At 41.1% G+C, this 15,400-nt stretch overlaps 2 protein-coding genes across 2 annotated transcripts; one reads left to right on the plus strand and one right to left on the minus strand.

The window, feature by feature from the left end:
- Positions 1-3,767: 3,767 nt before the first annotated feature.
- On the plus strand, positions 3,768-9,497 carry LOC133743540 (WAT1-related protein At3g02690, chloroplastic). Its single transcript, XM_062171515.1, has 6 exons — positions 3,768-4,476; positions 4,564-4,686; positions 5,455-5,604; positions 7,069-7,240; positions 8,987-9,047; positions 9,224-9,497. The coding sequence occupies exons 1-6, from the start codon at positions 3,907-3,909 to the stop codon at positions 9,324-9,326; spliced, it is 1,179 nt and encodes a 392-aa protein (XP_062027499.1). The 5' UTR covers positions 3,768-3,906; the 3' UTR covers positions 9,327-9,497.
- Positions 9,498-9,640: 143 nt separating this feature from the next.
- Positions 9,641-12,506, minus strand: LOC133743539 (uncharacterized protein At1g65710-like). The gene is made up of 2 exons (XM_062171514.1): positions 10,979-12,506; positions 9,641-10,755 (listed from the first exon to the last, which is right to left on the minus strand). The coding sequence occupies exons 1-2, from the start codon at positions 12,206-12,208 to the stop codon at positions 9,916-9,918; spliced, it is 2,070 nt and encodes a 689-aa protein (XP_062027498.1). The 5' UTR covers positions 12,209-12,506; the 3' UTR covers positions 9,641-9,915.
- Positions 12,507-15,400: the final 2,894 nt, after the last annotated feature.

A 15,400-nucleotide genomic window follows, 5' to 3' on the forward strand; every position in this document is an offset into this window, starting at 1 on the left:
CTAATCTATACTTGGGGGACTATCATGGCCACACCATAGTCTCGCTAGTATGGCCAATAGTTACTTCGATATCGGAGCTCTATGCTCAGCCTCACCGACATCCTTTAACGTAACCCAAATCCAAACTTCCATTTTACTAACTACATAACTTGGGGGACTCGGCAAGTAACAACACTCCTGATCCTAACACATGTGCATCATATGCATACAACATATACGTATCATTAGGTATAAGTGTCATCGTGTTCATCACACATCTATGCATCATGAGCACTTTGTGTACTATCACAACCACATACATTTTAGATTCATATGTTGTATTTCAACACTACATAATACGGGCATACACACAATGTATAACATGCATCTCATATCACCATTTATGCACCTTGATGCATTTGACTCAAACATCACTTAGATGGCCCTAGTGCAATCCATATGCTCTTTGTACACTCTTATCTTATTTGCAGGCACTAGCTCAATGATGAGCCCCCGTAGCACTAACCTAACATGAAAACTTTACAAGACCCGAAGAGTCCCTTCTTGCTTATGGAGTTGGGGAACTAGTATGGGTATGACGTTCTATGAGGTCGTCACTTATACTTGGCGGCATCATGTTTAAACTCCCCAACCAATAAACGCCTCTTACTTGGGGACTTGGGGGACTTGAAGATACCACATATATTACATACCGCTAAGCATAAGCAACGACCTTGTAGATGGTCCCCATGACATGGTAAACCTCGCCTACGGCATACGAGCTACCTCACCATGGTGGAGGTCGGACCATATCTCGCCAGGAGGCCACCCTCCCATGCTCTCCCAAAGGCTTCAAGAGAAGCAATAGGCACATATTGTCCCACATCGGAAATGTAAAATAAAAGGAGACTTCCTTTAGCTATAAAAAGAAGTCCTCCCCTTCTTAGAAAAGGATGGAATCCATGATTCCCATACTTGTATCATTACAAAGGCTACTTGGCCCCACTCATAGTGGAACTTCTAAGTGGACGTAGCCTTGCTTCAAGGGCAAGGTGAACCACTGTACACGCTGTGTCATATCTCTCTCTATCTTGAATTCTCAAGCAGAAACAACAATCACTAAGTAAATGTGTCCATTTGAGTATGCAAATAAATCGTCTCCTCACCAGGTCAAATAAGGCACTTAGAGTGCACACACAAGCATATAACCTAACTAGCCCTACAAAGTAAATATAGAGACTTATTACACCCCAAAGGCGAGACAAAGTTGAAAAATAAAGGTAAATAAAAATAGCAAAAAAGACTATCTTCCAGACAAAGCCCAATAAAGCACAATCCAAGGGGATAAGGAAGTCATGGTCCACTAGCCAAGTTCAGCACAAGCCCATCAAGGCCACCACCAATGAGCCACCACCTCTGCCGCACCACAATCGTCGTCGAACAACCTCAACCATCCCACCACCACTACTTTCGCACCAGCAGAAAGTGGCATAATCCAATACCACCCACCTACCCAACCCAAGAATTGGATTACAACCAGATCCAAGCCAAAGCAGGTAATCTAGATCAGAACTGAGATCACTCGATCACATCCTTGCAACAGTCGGCTCTCCACGATTAGGTGACCAAAAGAGAGCTTCAATAATTCCAGATCTCGAACCCGAGATATCTTAACACGATCCAACCACAATTCTATGTTAACCCTTTCGCCATACACCCTTCGACCCCAAACTACTGTTGTCAACCCAGACCAGCTGAAACCACTCCGTCCACCAACCTAGCCAAGAAAAGCCGCACCACCACCCCCTAGTCACTGTGAACTTCCTGACCACCTCAGTCAACCTCAGCGATCCATAACGATACCACCAAGATCGAGGGCACCACAAGCTTTCAACAATCCTAGCCATATCAACAGGGTCCGTCTGACGACCACATCCTTAAGACACGCCGCCAAACAGAGGAGTTTTCTGTCTCAACACTCAACTGTGTGCAACGCATTCTAAACCTTAATTTAGTGGCCTTTTACTATCTAGATTCTTTAAAATAATCCCCTTCATTGCTCATAGTTGTTAATTTGTTAATCCTTTAAAATGGAAGTAGACAACCAATTGACATTCAAAGGAAAATTGAAAAAAAAACAAAAAAAGAGGAAATAAATCATATTATGATTTTTTTTTTATCAAAAATTAGATTTTGGTTTTCTAAAGAAACTTTTGTATATTTAATTTCTTTCATTGGTATAAATTAAATGGGAGATTTTCATTAAAAGAATTCCTTTTTATTAGATATGTAATATAATGGTATTTTGAATGTGAACGGTTTAGTTTAATATACATATTGAAATTAAGATGTAGGGTGTAAATAAGTAAGTAGGGTGAATAAAGAAAATAGTAGGGTATCAATAGCCGCATCTTATTTTATAAGTCTTTCAATATATAAGAATATCAATATTTACAAAAATATGCCTTTAATTTACTAAATGGCAATGCGTCCAAACAATTATTATTGTTAACTACAAAAATTACTGCTGACGAATTGAAAATGTATTGTGCGTGAATTGGAAAACCTACAGACATTCTTTAGAAAAGTTACTGTAATCCTCTGAAAAAGTCACTGTCCTCTTTCAAAAAGATACTAAAACTATTTCCAACGAAGTTACAAACATAAGAGTTAGGGGAATGCTATATACACATGCAGCTGAGTGTGTGTTAGCCACACTCAGCCATCTGTCACCTTTTCATTTGTTAAAGGAATATAGCAGCAAACCCATCTCTCTCTCCTCATGTGCATTTTTTCTTGGTCTATTTTACGCACAATACATTTTAGTATTGTCTTTCGGGATTGCAGAGCTTGAGACTTTGATAGTGAGTGGGCAGTGGTGCTCAGGTTCTAGGTCCCTCTGAGGTTGAGCGTTGCAGGCACTGCTGCGATCTAGTTTCAGCCCGGCGGCGGCGATGGTGACTTCTCGAGGATCTGCTGGAGGATTAGGGAGCAAAGGGCCCATGTCCGGGTGATTGGTTTTGCCGGATCGCTCTGGGTGTTTGGGTTGTTGAATCTCTCTGGTTCGATGGAAGTCTTCTAGATGGCGGCATCGTGGCGGTGAGGTGTGGCGTCGGTGGTTTTTGCTGGTCTTGGCGGTGAGGTTTTCCGGGTGCATGCGACTGTTCTGATCAGAGGGGTGAAGACTTGATGGGCCGAGCCACTCCTGTTGGGCTTTGGGTACTGCTCTCCTTTGGGCCTAGGGTTTTTACCTTAGGTCTGGGTTACTACTTAACTATTTTTAGCTATTCTATTTGAGTATTTTCAATAAATTTCCCTACTTGTCTCTAGGGAACTATGCACTTGTTTGTGCAATCTATGTTTGGTTGTAGCTTGCACACTAAATTTTCTGTGTGTTACACTAAATATTTGAACCTCCTGGCGCACCACAATTGCGTGCATTGGCAAAGGGAGGTTCAAGTCAAAAGTATTTTGCGTAAGCCTAGGTTAAGTTTAGTTTAGCAAGCTCTTTGCATCATTGAGCAAGATTTGTAACAGTGAATGGTACCGGGTGTCCTTATGGACCGTTTGTATGTGCCGTTCTGACCGTTCTATCAATGGAATTCACGTGAACTCAAAAAAAAAAAAAAAAAAAAAATTTATAAAAAAAAAACTGTTTTTCTTCATCGAAAAAAAAAAAAGATATAAATTTTAAAAGTAGAAACTGCAAAAAATGGGAGCACGCTGACAGGACACACCAACTGATTGGCTGCAACATCCGAGAGACACACCAGTCGGTCCACTGAAATTTATTTATTATTTTGTATTTGGAAATACGTCGTCACAGAAAAATGGGGTTGTTATCCTCAGTTTCTGCTTGCTACCGTTGTGGCTGTTATTACGACCCTGGGACTGTTCGGCCGCTGAATTTAGATCGACGTTTGGTTAATGATATCAGGAAAAGAAACAGTTGGCCAAGGAAAGCGCTATCATATTCTAATTGCCTCCTTATTTCTCAATATAATCATACGCAAACCACCAACGCACCCGAATCCACACAATAAGTCCATTCATTTTGGTGCCAATTGCACTGGCAGTAGCGGTAGTGAGACCACCGAGCTCGAAGATTCGTCTGACATCGTTGATTGTGTGGGAACAGGGCAAGACGACGTAGAGTGCGTGGTCACAGCCGAAGAAACTGGTGGTCCTGGATTGGAACTGGAATTACTAGAACAAGTGCAAGAATGGGCAGTACTGGTCTCTCCCTTCTTCTTTTGGGGCACGGCTATGGTGGCCATGAAGGGGATTCTGCCAAAGACCGGCCCTTTCTTCATCTCAGCCTTCCGTCTAATTCCTGCTGGCTTTCTCCTCGTTGCCTTCGCCGCCTACAGAGGCCGCCCCTTTCCCTCTGGCCTCACCGCTTGGCTTTCTATTGCACTTTTCGGCCTCGTTGATGCTGCTTGTTTTCAAGGATTTCTTGCTCAAGGTTTGCAGAGGACATCTGCTGGTCTTGGCAGCGTGAGTTACTTTGTCTCTTTTCAATTACCTACCAACTAACACATTTCATTTCTACACATTTTTGACCACCCTCGCATTACATTACAGGTTATAATTGATTCACAACCTTTGACAGTCGCTATACTTGCGGCCTTGTTATTTGGTGAGTCCATTGGCTTCCTTGGAGCTGCAGGGCTTGTTCTTGGCGTCATTGGACTTTTACTTCTTGAGGTAAATCTTTCCCAACCCAAATTGTAACACTTGTTTATAGGAATGCCAAGCACTGGTACAACATTACTGAGGGAATCAAGCTGAACTAGTAAGACTAGTGAGCAAACACCTTTTAATTTAAGTTGGGTCTACGAATTATCAATTCACAAACTCGTTAAAGTTCTGTAAGTTGCAAGACTTAGTCCATAAACTACACTCGGTTCATTTTTTCTTTTGATTATGGATTTCATAGTCAAGAAGCAAACCCCAGCTAATGTTGGTGATATTTTGAGGGACTCGGGGGATGGGATGATGCATTCATTCAATTTGTTGGAAAGAGATGAGGTTACAATAGTCTAAGCTCAAAAAGGTGCAGAGTTGTTTTGATATAGCTTATCTGAGGCTGTGTGTGAGCGCAGAGAGGTGCAAACGGGTATTAGTTGTATGTCAGCTGTAAAATTTGTTCTCTCTCCTATTTTGTGCTCTAAGGAAAAAGAAGTTACATATTTATGTATAGAAGGGTACAGTTTAGAGACTATAGTTTACATTGCTGTGTTATGCTTGCCAAAGGAGAAAATGAGATTTCCAGGAAACACGGGCAAAGCTCTGCTGTATGCCTGTATAATATAAACTTTATTCCTCAGGCACCTTTGTTTGATTATATTTATAGGCTATGCCGGTTTTTGCTGTCTTCTGGTTACTCACTGAGAAGAGAGATTGCAGATAAGTTGAAACACTTTTGTATTAGCTCTTTAGCTACAGCATAATTCCATTTTATTTTTTCTTCAGGCACCTTCACTTGCTTTGGATGGAAGTAACTCTTCATTGTGGCAAAGTGGGGAGTGGTGGATGCTTCTCTCAGCTCAGAGCATGGCGGTTGGTACAGTAATGGTGCGTTGGGTTTCCAAATACTCTGATCCTATTATGGCAACTGGATGGGTAGGCTATTCAACTCACTTGATAATAACTTATAATTGATACTGTATCCTGGGTTCATCTTGCAATTTTTTACTGCAATTTCATAAGTTGGGCTACTATTTTAAGCATTCCTACCTTCTTTGATGTATAGATCTGAAATTTTGATACTACATGTAATCAATGTTTATCACTACATCACAATGTTTGAAAAAAGTTTGAACCCTCTTTCTCACTGAGCTGCATTTTAAATTCACTTGGCCAAGGAATACTAACTCAGCTAAATTAACTTGGAAAACTTATGTTAGCTTCTCCGCGATATTTTCCTACCTTTAGAGAAATGATAGCCATCTTTTATTAACTTCCCAAGGAGGTGTATTTGTTTGGAACTTAGGATAAAAAGAAAAGTAAAATAAACCACATGTCTCTGCTTTGAGTTTTAATCTGCTCTTGTTTTTTTTTTTTTTTGGGAACTGATGCAGAGCATGCAGAGAATATGTAATTTTGTACCCAACTTTGGTCCAATAACTGTTAGCTTGAATACCTGAATTGCAAAAAGAAAAAGTGGCTGGCCTTTTTGGATTTGAAATGATATAACTGGGAGGGTGTATATCTGGGGTCTTACATTCTTTTGTCAATATCCATCATGATATATACCATGCAATGTAGTGTAGGAAACATATAAAACTCAAGGGAGATCTGGGGATCCGAGTAATTACAAACACACAAGTGAAACTTGAGTGTGCTGCGGTGCCTGTGGACCTTGAGGCATTCTCACCGTTCGATGAAGAATACAAGTGGAAGACCAATAGGATTTATCCAAGGCCTCGTAAATAAAGGTTCCAAGGCCGAAGCCCTGATTAAGCATCCTGTAGGCAATGATAGCCTTGCTGGGATCTTGCTTGGGTTGGGAATACGAAGGTTTCTTAAGTAACCCTAGTTATTCTAGAATTATCTTAGCCTCTAAATATGAGGCATTGTAACCTTTTATAGTTCAAAATTGAATTACTAAAATTAAAAGCTTTTGCTTCTCCAGGTTTGTGTGATGCAACCAACCCTAGGTGTAATGCCCAAGGCCTCTCTATGTGTGATGCCTAGAACCCCATTAGTGTGATGTTAGTATTCTAAAACCCTATTGGTCTGATGCTAGTAGTTCCTCTCCCTTTCTTAAATTTCTTATTCTTATTTTCATAAAATTCCTCTAATCCTAGACAACCAGAGCCTTAGAACCCTAGAATTCGCAGAGAAACCCTATTCTACAGATCTGTTCATTTCTGTCCTGTATCACCATTTTTTCAGAATATCATCTGGTATGAATATGTTACACCCGTAACTCGGTAGTCTCTGAAACTCAGTCAATGCAGATGATATGGTTGATTGATAAGATTTTTCTACTGTGTAAGCTTTAGACTGTTACATCATACATCCCGTATTCTATGCAATTTTGAAGGAAAAATAGAGCTTAGAAATGTGCGTTGCTGGTTGCAGCATATGGTTATTGGAGGCCTGCCTCTTGTTATAATCTCCATTCTTAATCATGACAATGCTGTCAGCGGGAGTCTCATCGAGTTCACAGCAAATGATACATTGGCACTCTTTTATACATCCATTTTTGGAAGTGCCATCAGCTATGGTGTATACTTCTACAGTGCAACAAAAGGTGTGTTCTAAATACTTTTTATATTTTATCTTTTCACTATAATTCCCGGATTCATTTATTCTTTTAGTTTCATTAACAAAAAAGAAGATAGTACAGATTAGTGAACAATTTATCCACGGATGAAAATACACCTGATTACCCCATCTAATTAACCAAAAGTAGTAACCAAAAGTAGCAGACAGATGCAGCCATTTTAATTATATTGAATCTCACGAAGTGCTGCATCAAATTTGAAAGTATTTAAAATAATAATAATAATAATAATAATAATAATAATAAACTAAACCTAAATTTGAAAGAGATAAAAGCCATAATGACATCAGAATAGGGCTCTGCCTTATAAGAGGTCCAGCTCCTCCTCCCTACATTTTCCAAATTCTCCTTTTTCCTGTCCATTACCTAGTAGACAGCCATTATTGCACATACTTTCAAAACCAATCCCTTCAATACTTTGTTCATGCAATAAAGCAACAAAATCACCAGGAGTGCCCAGCTTAATTCAACCAGACCATGTAACAACAATTGGTTCATCCACTCAACTCAGTTTTTTTGCACATTACACACCACTTGTGGAGAGATAAGCAGAAACTCTTCTTCTCTGAACCCCATCACAGGCTACTACCTTCCCATGCAATAATTCAAACTAGGAAGAACTTTAGCCACTTTAGGATAACTTTAGCCTTCCAATTACACACAGAAAGAATTGACGAAGAGAAGGGTTGTTTAGGATAACTTTAGCCTTCCAATTGCACACAGAAAGAACTGACGAAGAGAAGGGTTGTTCACTAATTGCCTGTAATAGTCTCCTTCTCTTGTCTGGTCTAAATGACACTAGATCTTCTAGCCGGATAATAAGGAAATAAAATCCCCAACTTCCAGGTTGCTCAAATACCTTCTGAGCCCAAATATGAATGAATTTTTACACATCGAGCAATTGATAGTTATGATATTGTGATGATAAACGTTGATATGAATGGCAAGCAGAAATCAAACCCATACCTTGCAATGTATTTCTATTAGAATGCCAGCCCCATGTAGCAGTATACCATACAGACTCTCTCCCTCTAGAAATCTCCTCAGCCACTTACCCTAGTTGTGTGCCACATTTCTCTTCACAAATTCCCCAAACCCAAAACCACCTCTTTCCTTTGTTTAAAATTCCCATTCTATGGTAATAGTGACACTGCATGTAGAAAAAGAAAAAGAGAGAGGAAAGCTCCTTAAATTTGTTGTACCGAAGTTTTTCCAAATTTCTTATCTTTTCTCTACCTTCTCCACCTCCGCACCCCAAAAATTCATTATTGATCACTTCCATTTCCCCCCGGTGACCAACAACACTCCAAAACAGATCCCAACTCCTCTGTTCTCCTTTTTGCAAGTGAATCCCAACTATTGAAAATTTTGCTCTCTTTACTTCAGCTCAGAAAGAACCACAAAATGATTCATTCCCTGTTAAAAGATTGCACGATTTCTGAACAGATCTGTAAAGGATAAAAAACAAAAAAAAAATCATCTGAAAACTGTTGCTGTGAAAATTCCACACCTTACCTTCAGTATTTAGTTTCAAACCTTGTGATTTCAGTATTTCACCGTATAGTCGTAAGTTGTATACTCATTCTTATTTATTTTTTCCACGAGCAATTTCTTCTGCATTAGAAACCTTTTCTTTCTTTTTTTTTCTTTTTTCCGGTCAGAATTGTATTAGTAACTTAGTTGACCCTATATGCTATTTGTGATTGATTTCAGGTAGCCTGACAAAGCTCAGCTCCCTCACCTTTCTAACCCCAATGTTTGCTTCCATATTTGGGTAAGATCATCACATCAATAGAAAAAGCAAAACAAGTAATGAAGATACACCTGCACTATTATCAACTGTCTAATAGAAGTAGACAGCTCCTACTCATAATTATTGATAGATTCTTTTTATCTGATATTGAGTTCTCCATTTCCACTCATATTTATTTCATTAATTTAAAACTGCAGGTTTCTATATCTTGGTGAGACCTTCTCACCCTTGCAACTGGGTGGAGCCATGATTACTATTGTTGGAATATACTTGGTTAACTACAAAACCATTGTTGAATGAAGAATAATCAACATGTCTATAGGCTGGATCAGGAACTTGTTAACAATAATGTACCAATAGAAGGGGAAGTACAAAAATCTGGAGAGCTAGCCATTCATTTACAAGTTTTACAATAAAGAAAGCTCATTAGATTGTTGCAATGATATTCTTGGAAATAATATTGGTTTAATACCTTTTGTGCCTCCTATGTCACTGCCATATTGACATTGCATGCTTACTGTACAAGTTTATAGTTAAGCTGCACTTGACTCCAGGAGAATCACTTGGGTCGTGGTCATTATTTGTACAGAGGTATTGTCTATGGTGATTTAGTTGATGGAAATTATGGTGGTCAGATGTGTATTTGTTATAAATTTTGAGATACATGACTTGAGTTTCTTAATCACTCTCACAAAAGATTAATTATAGTGCTAGGAATCAGTATGGATTTAATTTATCAAACGAAAAAATCACAGGAGAAAAACGAACAGTTTTGAAAGACATGGCTTCTGATAAAATTTAAAAAAAGGAAGAAGAAAGTTGCAAGTATGCAACTACAAACACAATGGAGAGAGTTCTTTAAATTGAAGTGAACAAACTATCAATAAATTTACGTGGATGCAGCAGCTGCAACAACTGGCATTGTGTGAAGACCTCTAGAACCGGCTACGAGCTTGCCGCGTCCAATCCCACTACCACTCTGCATGTTATGTCGATCTGTCTTTCTCCGGCTCAGTCTCCTCCTGGCTGCTTCATCCATATCAAAATTCTGATCATCCTCTCTGGTGTTGGACCTTGAAGACCAGCAATCAGTGGAGTCAGCTGAATTGGGTTCCCATGAAGAAGAGAAGCCCCATTGGGGTTGTTGAGAACCACTCACAAAGCTGTTGCTACCAGATGATTCTTGGTCCTCCATATCTGCCCCTCCTCTTCTCACGGTCACATACTTGTGGAAGCTTGGCTCCAGTAAATCATCATCAACAAGTACCTCGGACTCCACAAAAGGAATATCTTTCCCTTGAACAAGATTAGTGCCCAGTGAACTGTTGTAGTAGCATGAGCTTTTGTTTATTTGATCTATTGAGGGGCTCTTTCTGTCTGCGGAGAAGTTTGTAGTAGAGTTGAGGTCGGCGACAGCTTCTAGGATGGAGCAAGCCTTGGTCACACACTGCGGGAGTGATACTACAGCAGCATTGGAGCTCTGCTGGTGGAAATTCTGTATGTCTTCAAGCAATAGCCTAGTATAGGATGGAGGAGGATTGGAAAGGGTTTCAGGATTGATGTCTAGGTCTCTGGATCGCCTAGAGGACCTGCTTCTTGTCAATGTGTGGGGTCCTGAGGCTCCTGCTGGCTCCACAACCTTGTTGTCCATTGCACTACTTGCGGTGCTGCTTCTGTAGTTAATCCCTTGGGCAACAATTTTGTTACTGTTAATCTCCACGTTTGGTTTCTGCAATAAGAGATGGCTAATAAACTAGGTGTTCAAAGTAATTGACAAGCTGACCTATAGTATTGATTGATGCAGAGAACTTGTAGACAGAAAGAAAATACGCAATATTTTCTACTAGCTAGCAATTAGAAAGATTAAATGAATAGAGCCAACTAATTGCATACTAGTAATATGATATGAATCAACAGAAAATAATTGAGGAAATCACAAGAAGTTATTTTACCAGCTGATTCACAACATTGCTGGCACTCTTGTTATTGGAGTTGTTGATATGCGCTTGTGGATATGCCAGGGAATTGGGATCGAGCTCACTCAATGGATTCCTTCTGTAGGGAGATTGCTCTGCTTTTCGTGAAGAGCTGCGGCTAAGTGAAGGCTGCTGCTGCAGGCTGTCATTGGATGCTTTAGCATTTGCTCCTCCTCTTGCAGGGGACTGAGAACGGGGTGATGCGGCAGTCCTTGAACCCACCACTACATTTACTGCCTCGCCAGCATTTCTCTTCACTGAAATCCGCTTGATGGAACCAGTGGTTGCTGATTCCCCATTGCTGTTCTTGTCCACCACCGAAACGGTGGCAGGAACTGAAACCATCTTCATCTTTCCGGGCTGATTAGTGTCAGAATTGACATTAGCAGTTGCAGCAGTGGTAGTGTTGGCATTACAGTTGGTGTTGTTTTGCTCCAATGATAAGCGTCTTCCGGGGGATCGACTTGTTCGTCTCTCTCTGCTGCTGGATCGCTGCTGCTGGTTTCTTTCTCTGCTGGGGGTCCTCCTCCTCCCTTGTGAAGAAGGAGAATGCCTTGAGGATTGGCGGTGGCGTTGCCGGTGGTGGTGGGTTTTCTCATCAGAAAAATCATCATTGTTCTTGGCATCCTCACAAGTTGCAGCGACTTGATAATCATTCTCACAGTTGTCGAAGTCATAGCTCCTTTTTGAGCCAGAGTACTTTTTGCCGCGGTCACAAGAAGCTGAGGAAGAAGAAGCAGCCTTCCCAGAAGAGCTGCGGCTTAGCCTTCCACACTGTATAAGTATGGCATCCACTTCTTCTTTATTGCAGCTGGATGTCCTCACACGGACTCCCGTGCCCGTAGATGCCTCTGCAGCCTTCCTGTCATCCATGGAGACTTGGTTGCAATTCTCAGTGGTGGTGGTGCTGCTGCTGCTGGTTGTAGCGGCAGTAGTAATTGGAGCAGAGGCATCAGCTTTTTGTGGTAAATTTTGTTGAAGAGGAAGTGGCCTGTCTCTATCATCGTGGCTCTTGCGGTGCTTGATGATGAATATCTCCTTTTTGACTTTGCTTTCTTCTTCAATTTGTTCTTGTTTTCCTGGCACGGAGGGTTTTGATTTGGGATCAGCCACCGCTAGCACTGCTGGTGCTGAAGAAGTGGCCACATAATCAGCAGCAACTGCAGGAGGAGAGGAGCCTTTCTTCTTGCTGAAACAAGAGCCCATGGAGAACAATAGCTGCTGGGTTGGGTGTTACTCAACAGAGAACGTAGTCTCTCACCGAGTCGACTGATTTAGTGAATGGGGAAAACAGAAATCTAAAGCATGAGGATTGGGATAAATGTAAAAGACAAAGAACGAGGGATTTTGAATTATAATATAATAGAGTAGGGGAAGACAAGGTGGCCCTTTGCCCGAGAGACATTTTCAAACTGGGCTCTTGAGGATTCATTTAAGAGGGCGTCCAGAATTTGAAATTTGGATTGATGAGTGGGGCAGCCATAGAGCCGTTAACTGAAACTTTCCAACTCGAGCAGGGACCCACCACCAACTTCAACAACTTTTACCCATTTCTAATTTTCTGATACCACAGTCAAAGAAAAAAAAAAATATTAACTTAGTAATATTTAGCCACTGTTTTGAAACTCCAGATCTTTGTTATAATTTTTTTATTTAGCTACAGTTCAAATCTCTACAACGGCTTCTTCTTTTTTCTATTCTGAATCTCTACAACGGCTATGTTCCTGTGTTTACAGATTCTATGTTCATTGTTTATATCTTTTCTTATTCGGTGTATTTAACTTTTGGGTTATGCACAATAGTATTTAACATGGAGGTCTGTGTTTCTATAAGAACTATGTTGGTGCTAGCGAGTACCACGGCTATAATGGTGTGGAGGCCATCCCGCTTCGCTTTTTGGAGGTCTTGTGAAAGGTCGCGGGTGGCGATGTGCAACAAGAGAGCACCGATTTTGGTCGATCAGTGAAATATTCATACTTTGGCATCTCAAGAATCAGGGCTTCAGTTAAGATTCATCGAATACAAATGGGCCTCATATATGTGTAACAAATTATTATGTGTTTTGTAACTTACCAACTTTAGTGGCAAATTTTTTTTTGTTTTTTCTAGGAGTGTTATAAGAGCAAGTTCACCTGTTGGGGCACCGGGTCACCTACTATTCACTGCTTTTTAGTGTATATTTTCATTCTCTGGGTCACGAAATACACTGTGCAGGTCACCATGGTGACCCAGAACACTGTACAGGGTGACCAAGGGCACGAAATACACTGTGCTCGTGATCCAGAGAGTGAAATTAACACTAAAAAGCAGTGAATAGTGGGTGACCTGGTGACCCAACGGGTGAACTTGTCCTAACAAAAGTGTAGGTAACAACATAACATGACCCACCCTCGCGGATTACATTAAATTGAGCCACGCAAGGTAGCCCTAAAGCTACCTAAATGATGCTATCCTAAAATCAGCACCAGAACTAGAGTAACCATGACAATGTTAGGGAGATGGACGAAGTCCGCCCTAACTTATTTGAGGAAACATGTGACCACCTTACGCAGAAGGGGCTTGCTAGGGTCTATACTAACTGAAAAGGCCCTGGGTCACTAAGGTACTGGTTAAGCCAAATTGACCCAAATCCTGATACTAGGCCCAAGACCCAAGTCCAAAGTAAAAACTCTAATAGCAAAGCAAGCACACGGTCCAAAGCCAAAGGAAGAGAACCCAGATCCACTCCGCTGCTAGCAGTCACTACCGCGCCACTGTCAAAGACTGCTCTACAGCCAGCAACCAAACCACATAGCCGCCAACGCTGCATGGACGCCGCCCTCACCAATGAACCTACCAACCAGAGACACGCCATCACCAACGAAGCAAATGGCAATAAAGCTGTCATCCTTAGCAAAGTCGCCGCTCCCACCAACAGCCCACCATCCTTGAACCATCTAATCTTCGTTGGTCCATCCAACTCAACAAGGATCACCAACACCGCATCGATAGAAACCAACACCATAGCTAACTAACCAAGTGAGAATACATACGAAGCCTCACCAGCAGGCTCGTACACATCAACGAGCGCCACCCCTTCCACATGGCCACTGAGGGAACTTCTGAGAAGGAGGAACACAAATAGACATCGGATCCAAGAACCGATTGGTGCACGAAGAAGCCAACTGAGGAAAACCTCGCCACTTCCATCATCAAAATCGCTAGAGAAAGAGGAAACCCCATCTCCTCTAGCTAGAATACCAATGTCGTCGTCACCGAAAAACCCTAGCAGAGAAGCTCTCATTCTTAATGATAAATTCAGTGGCAACTTGAAATCCTACTTACTTACTTACTTTTTTTTTTTCCTTTTTAACTTATTTTTTGTTGATGAAATCTTGAATGATTTTATTCTTTGATTTTTTATTTATTAGAAAAATGTTACACACGAATAGGTCTCGGCTATAGTTTTCACATTGATGATGAAATATCCTTCATCACAAGCAAGAATAGGCCGTTACATACCATTTCGCTATCATTTAAGGACCTAGACAAATAAAAAGATAGTGGTAGTACCCACAGTGGTACATAGAAGTAGACCTACTCATTATACATTTAAGTACGTAGAGGTAGCGGGGATCCTCCATTGGTACTACGCCAGAGTCGCTAGAGTTCTAGGTTTCTAATCAAGGAAACTTATTAAAATTAGACAAAAAAAACTAAAAACATAAAGTTGGGCCAAGGGTCTAAACCCTAGCCCAAATTTATAAGCTAATGGACTGAGGTAGAACCCCAGCCCAACAACTCGAAGCCTAATAGGGTAGTCCCCAAGGAGATCACTCAAGGCCCATCATCCTGGTTCGGGCCCAGTCCACCGTCTTCTCCCATCACCCTCGTTGTAAGTCACTTTCCGGCTGAGTTCCGTCCAACCCATGTCATCGACCTACGTCGTTGCAATCAACACCGCCATGGCAATGATCCAACCGTCCTGAGCCACGCCGCCAACTGGCGTCACCATGAAACAACACCATCCCCGATCCAGGTCCTCACAACCCCACACTGCCATCAATCGGAACCCATGGCAGCGCCATCGGTCTAAGAAACCCTTCGCGGGGATCGATTACTAGCTTGTAACAGCACGACCACTGCCTCCGCCACCAACCCAGCCGAACCTATTGACAAAGGTAAATTGGAATAGAAGCAAATTACTCATGAGTGTACTTTTAGGCCATGATGATATAATGAAGTTCTGTACCTCAAAATCACTTTTTCATGTTTCTTTCGAGAAATTTTAAATACTCACCCCTATTATTTTATATTTCAAATCATATTTTATAGGTAGGTTAAATGATCAAAACAGGTATCTATCATTAGGGAAAGAAAAAAAACTGAATCGCACCTAGACGTCTTCTTTTCTACGTC

This window comes from Rosa rugosa, chromosome 4 (genome assembly GCF_958449725.1).
Source record: "Rosa rugosa chromosome 4, drRosRugo1.1, whole genome shotgun sequence".
NCBI lineage: Eukaryota > Viridiplantae > Streptophyta > Magnoliopsida > Rosales > Rosaceae > Rosa > Rosa rugosa.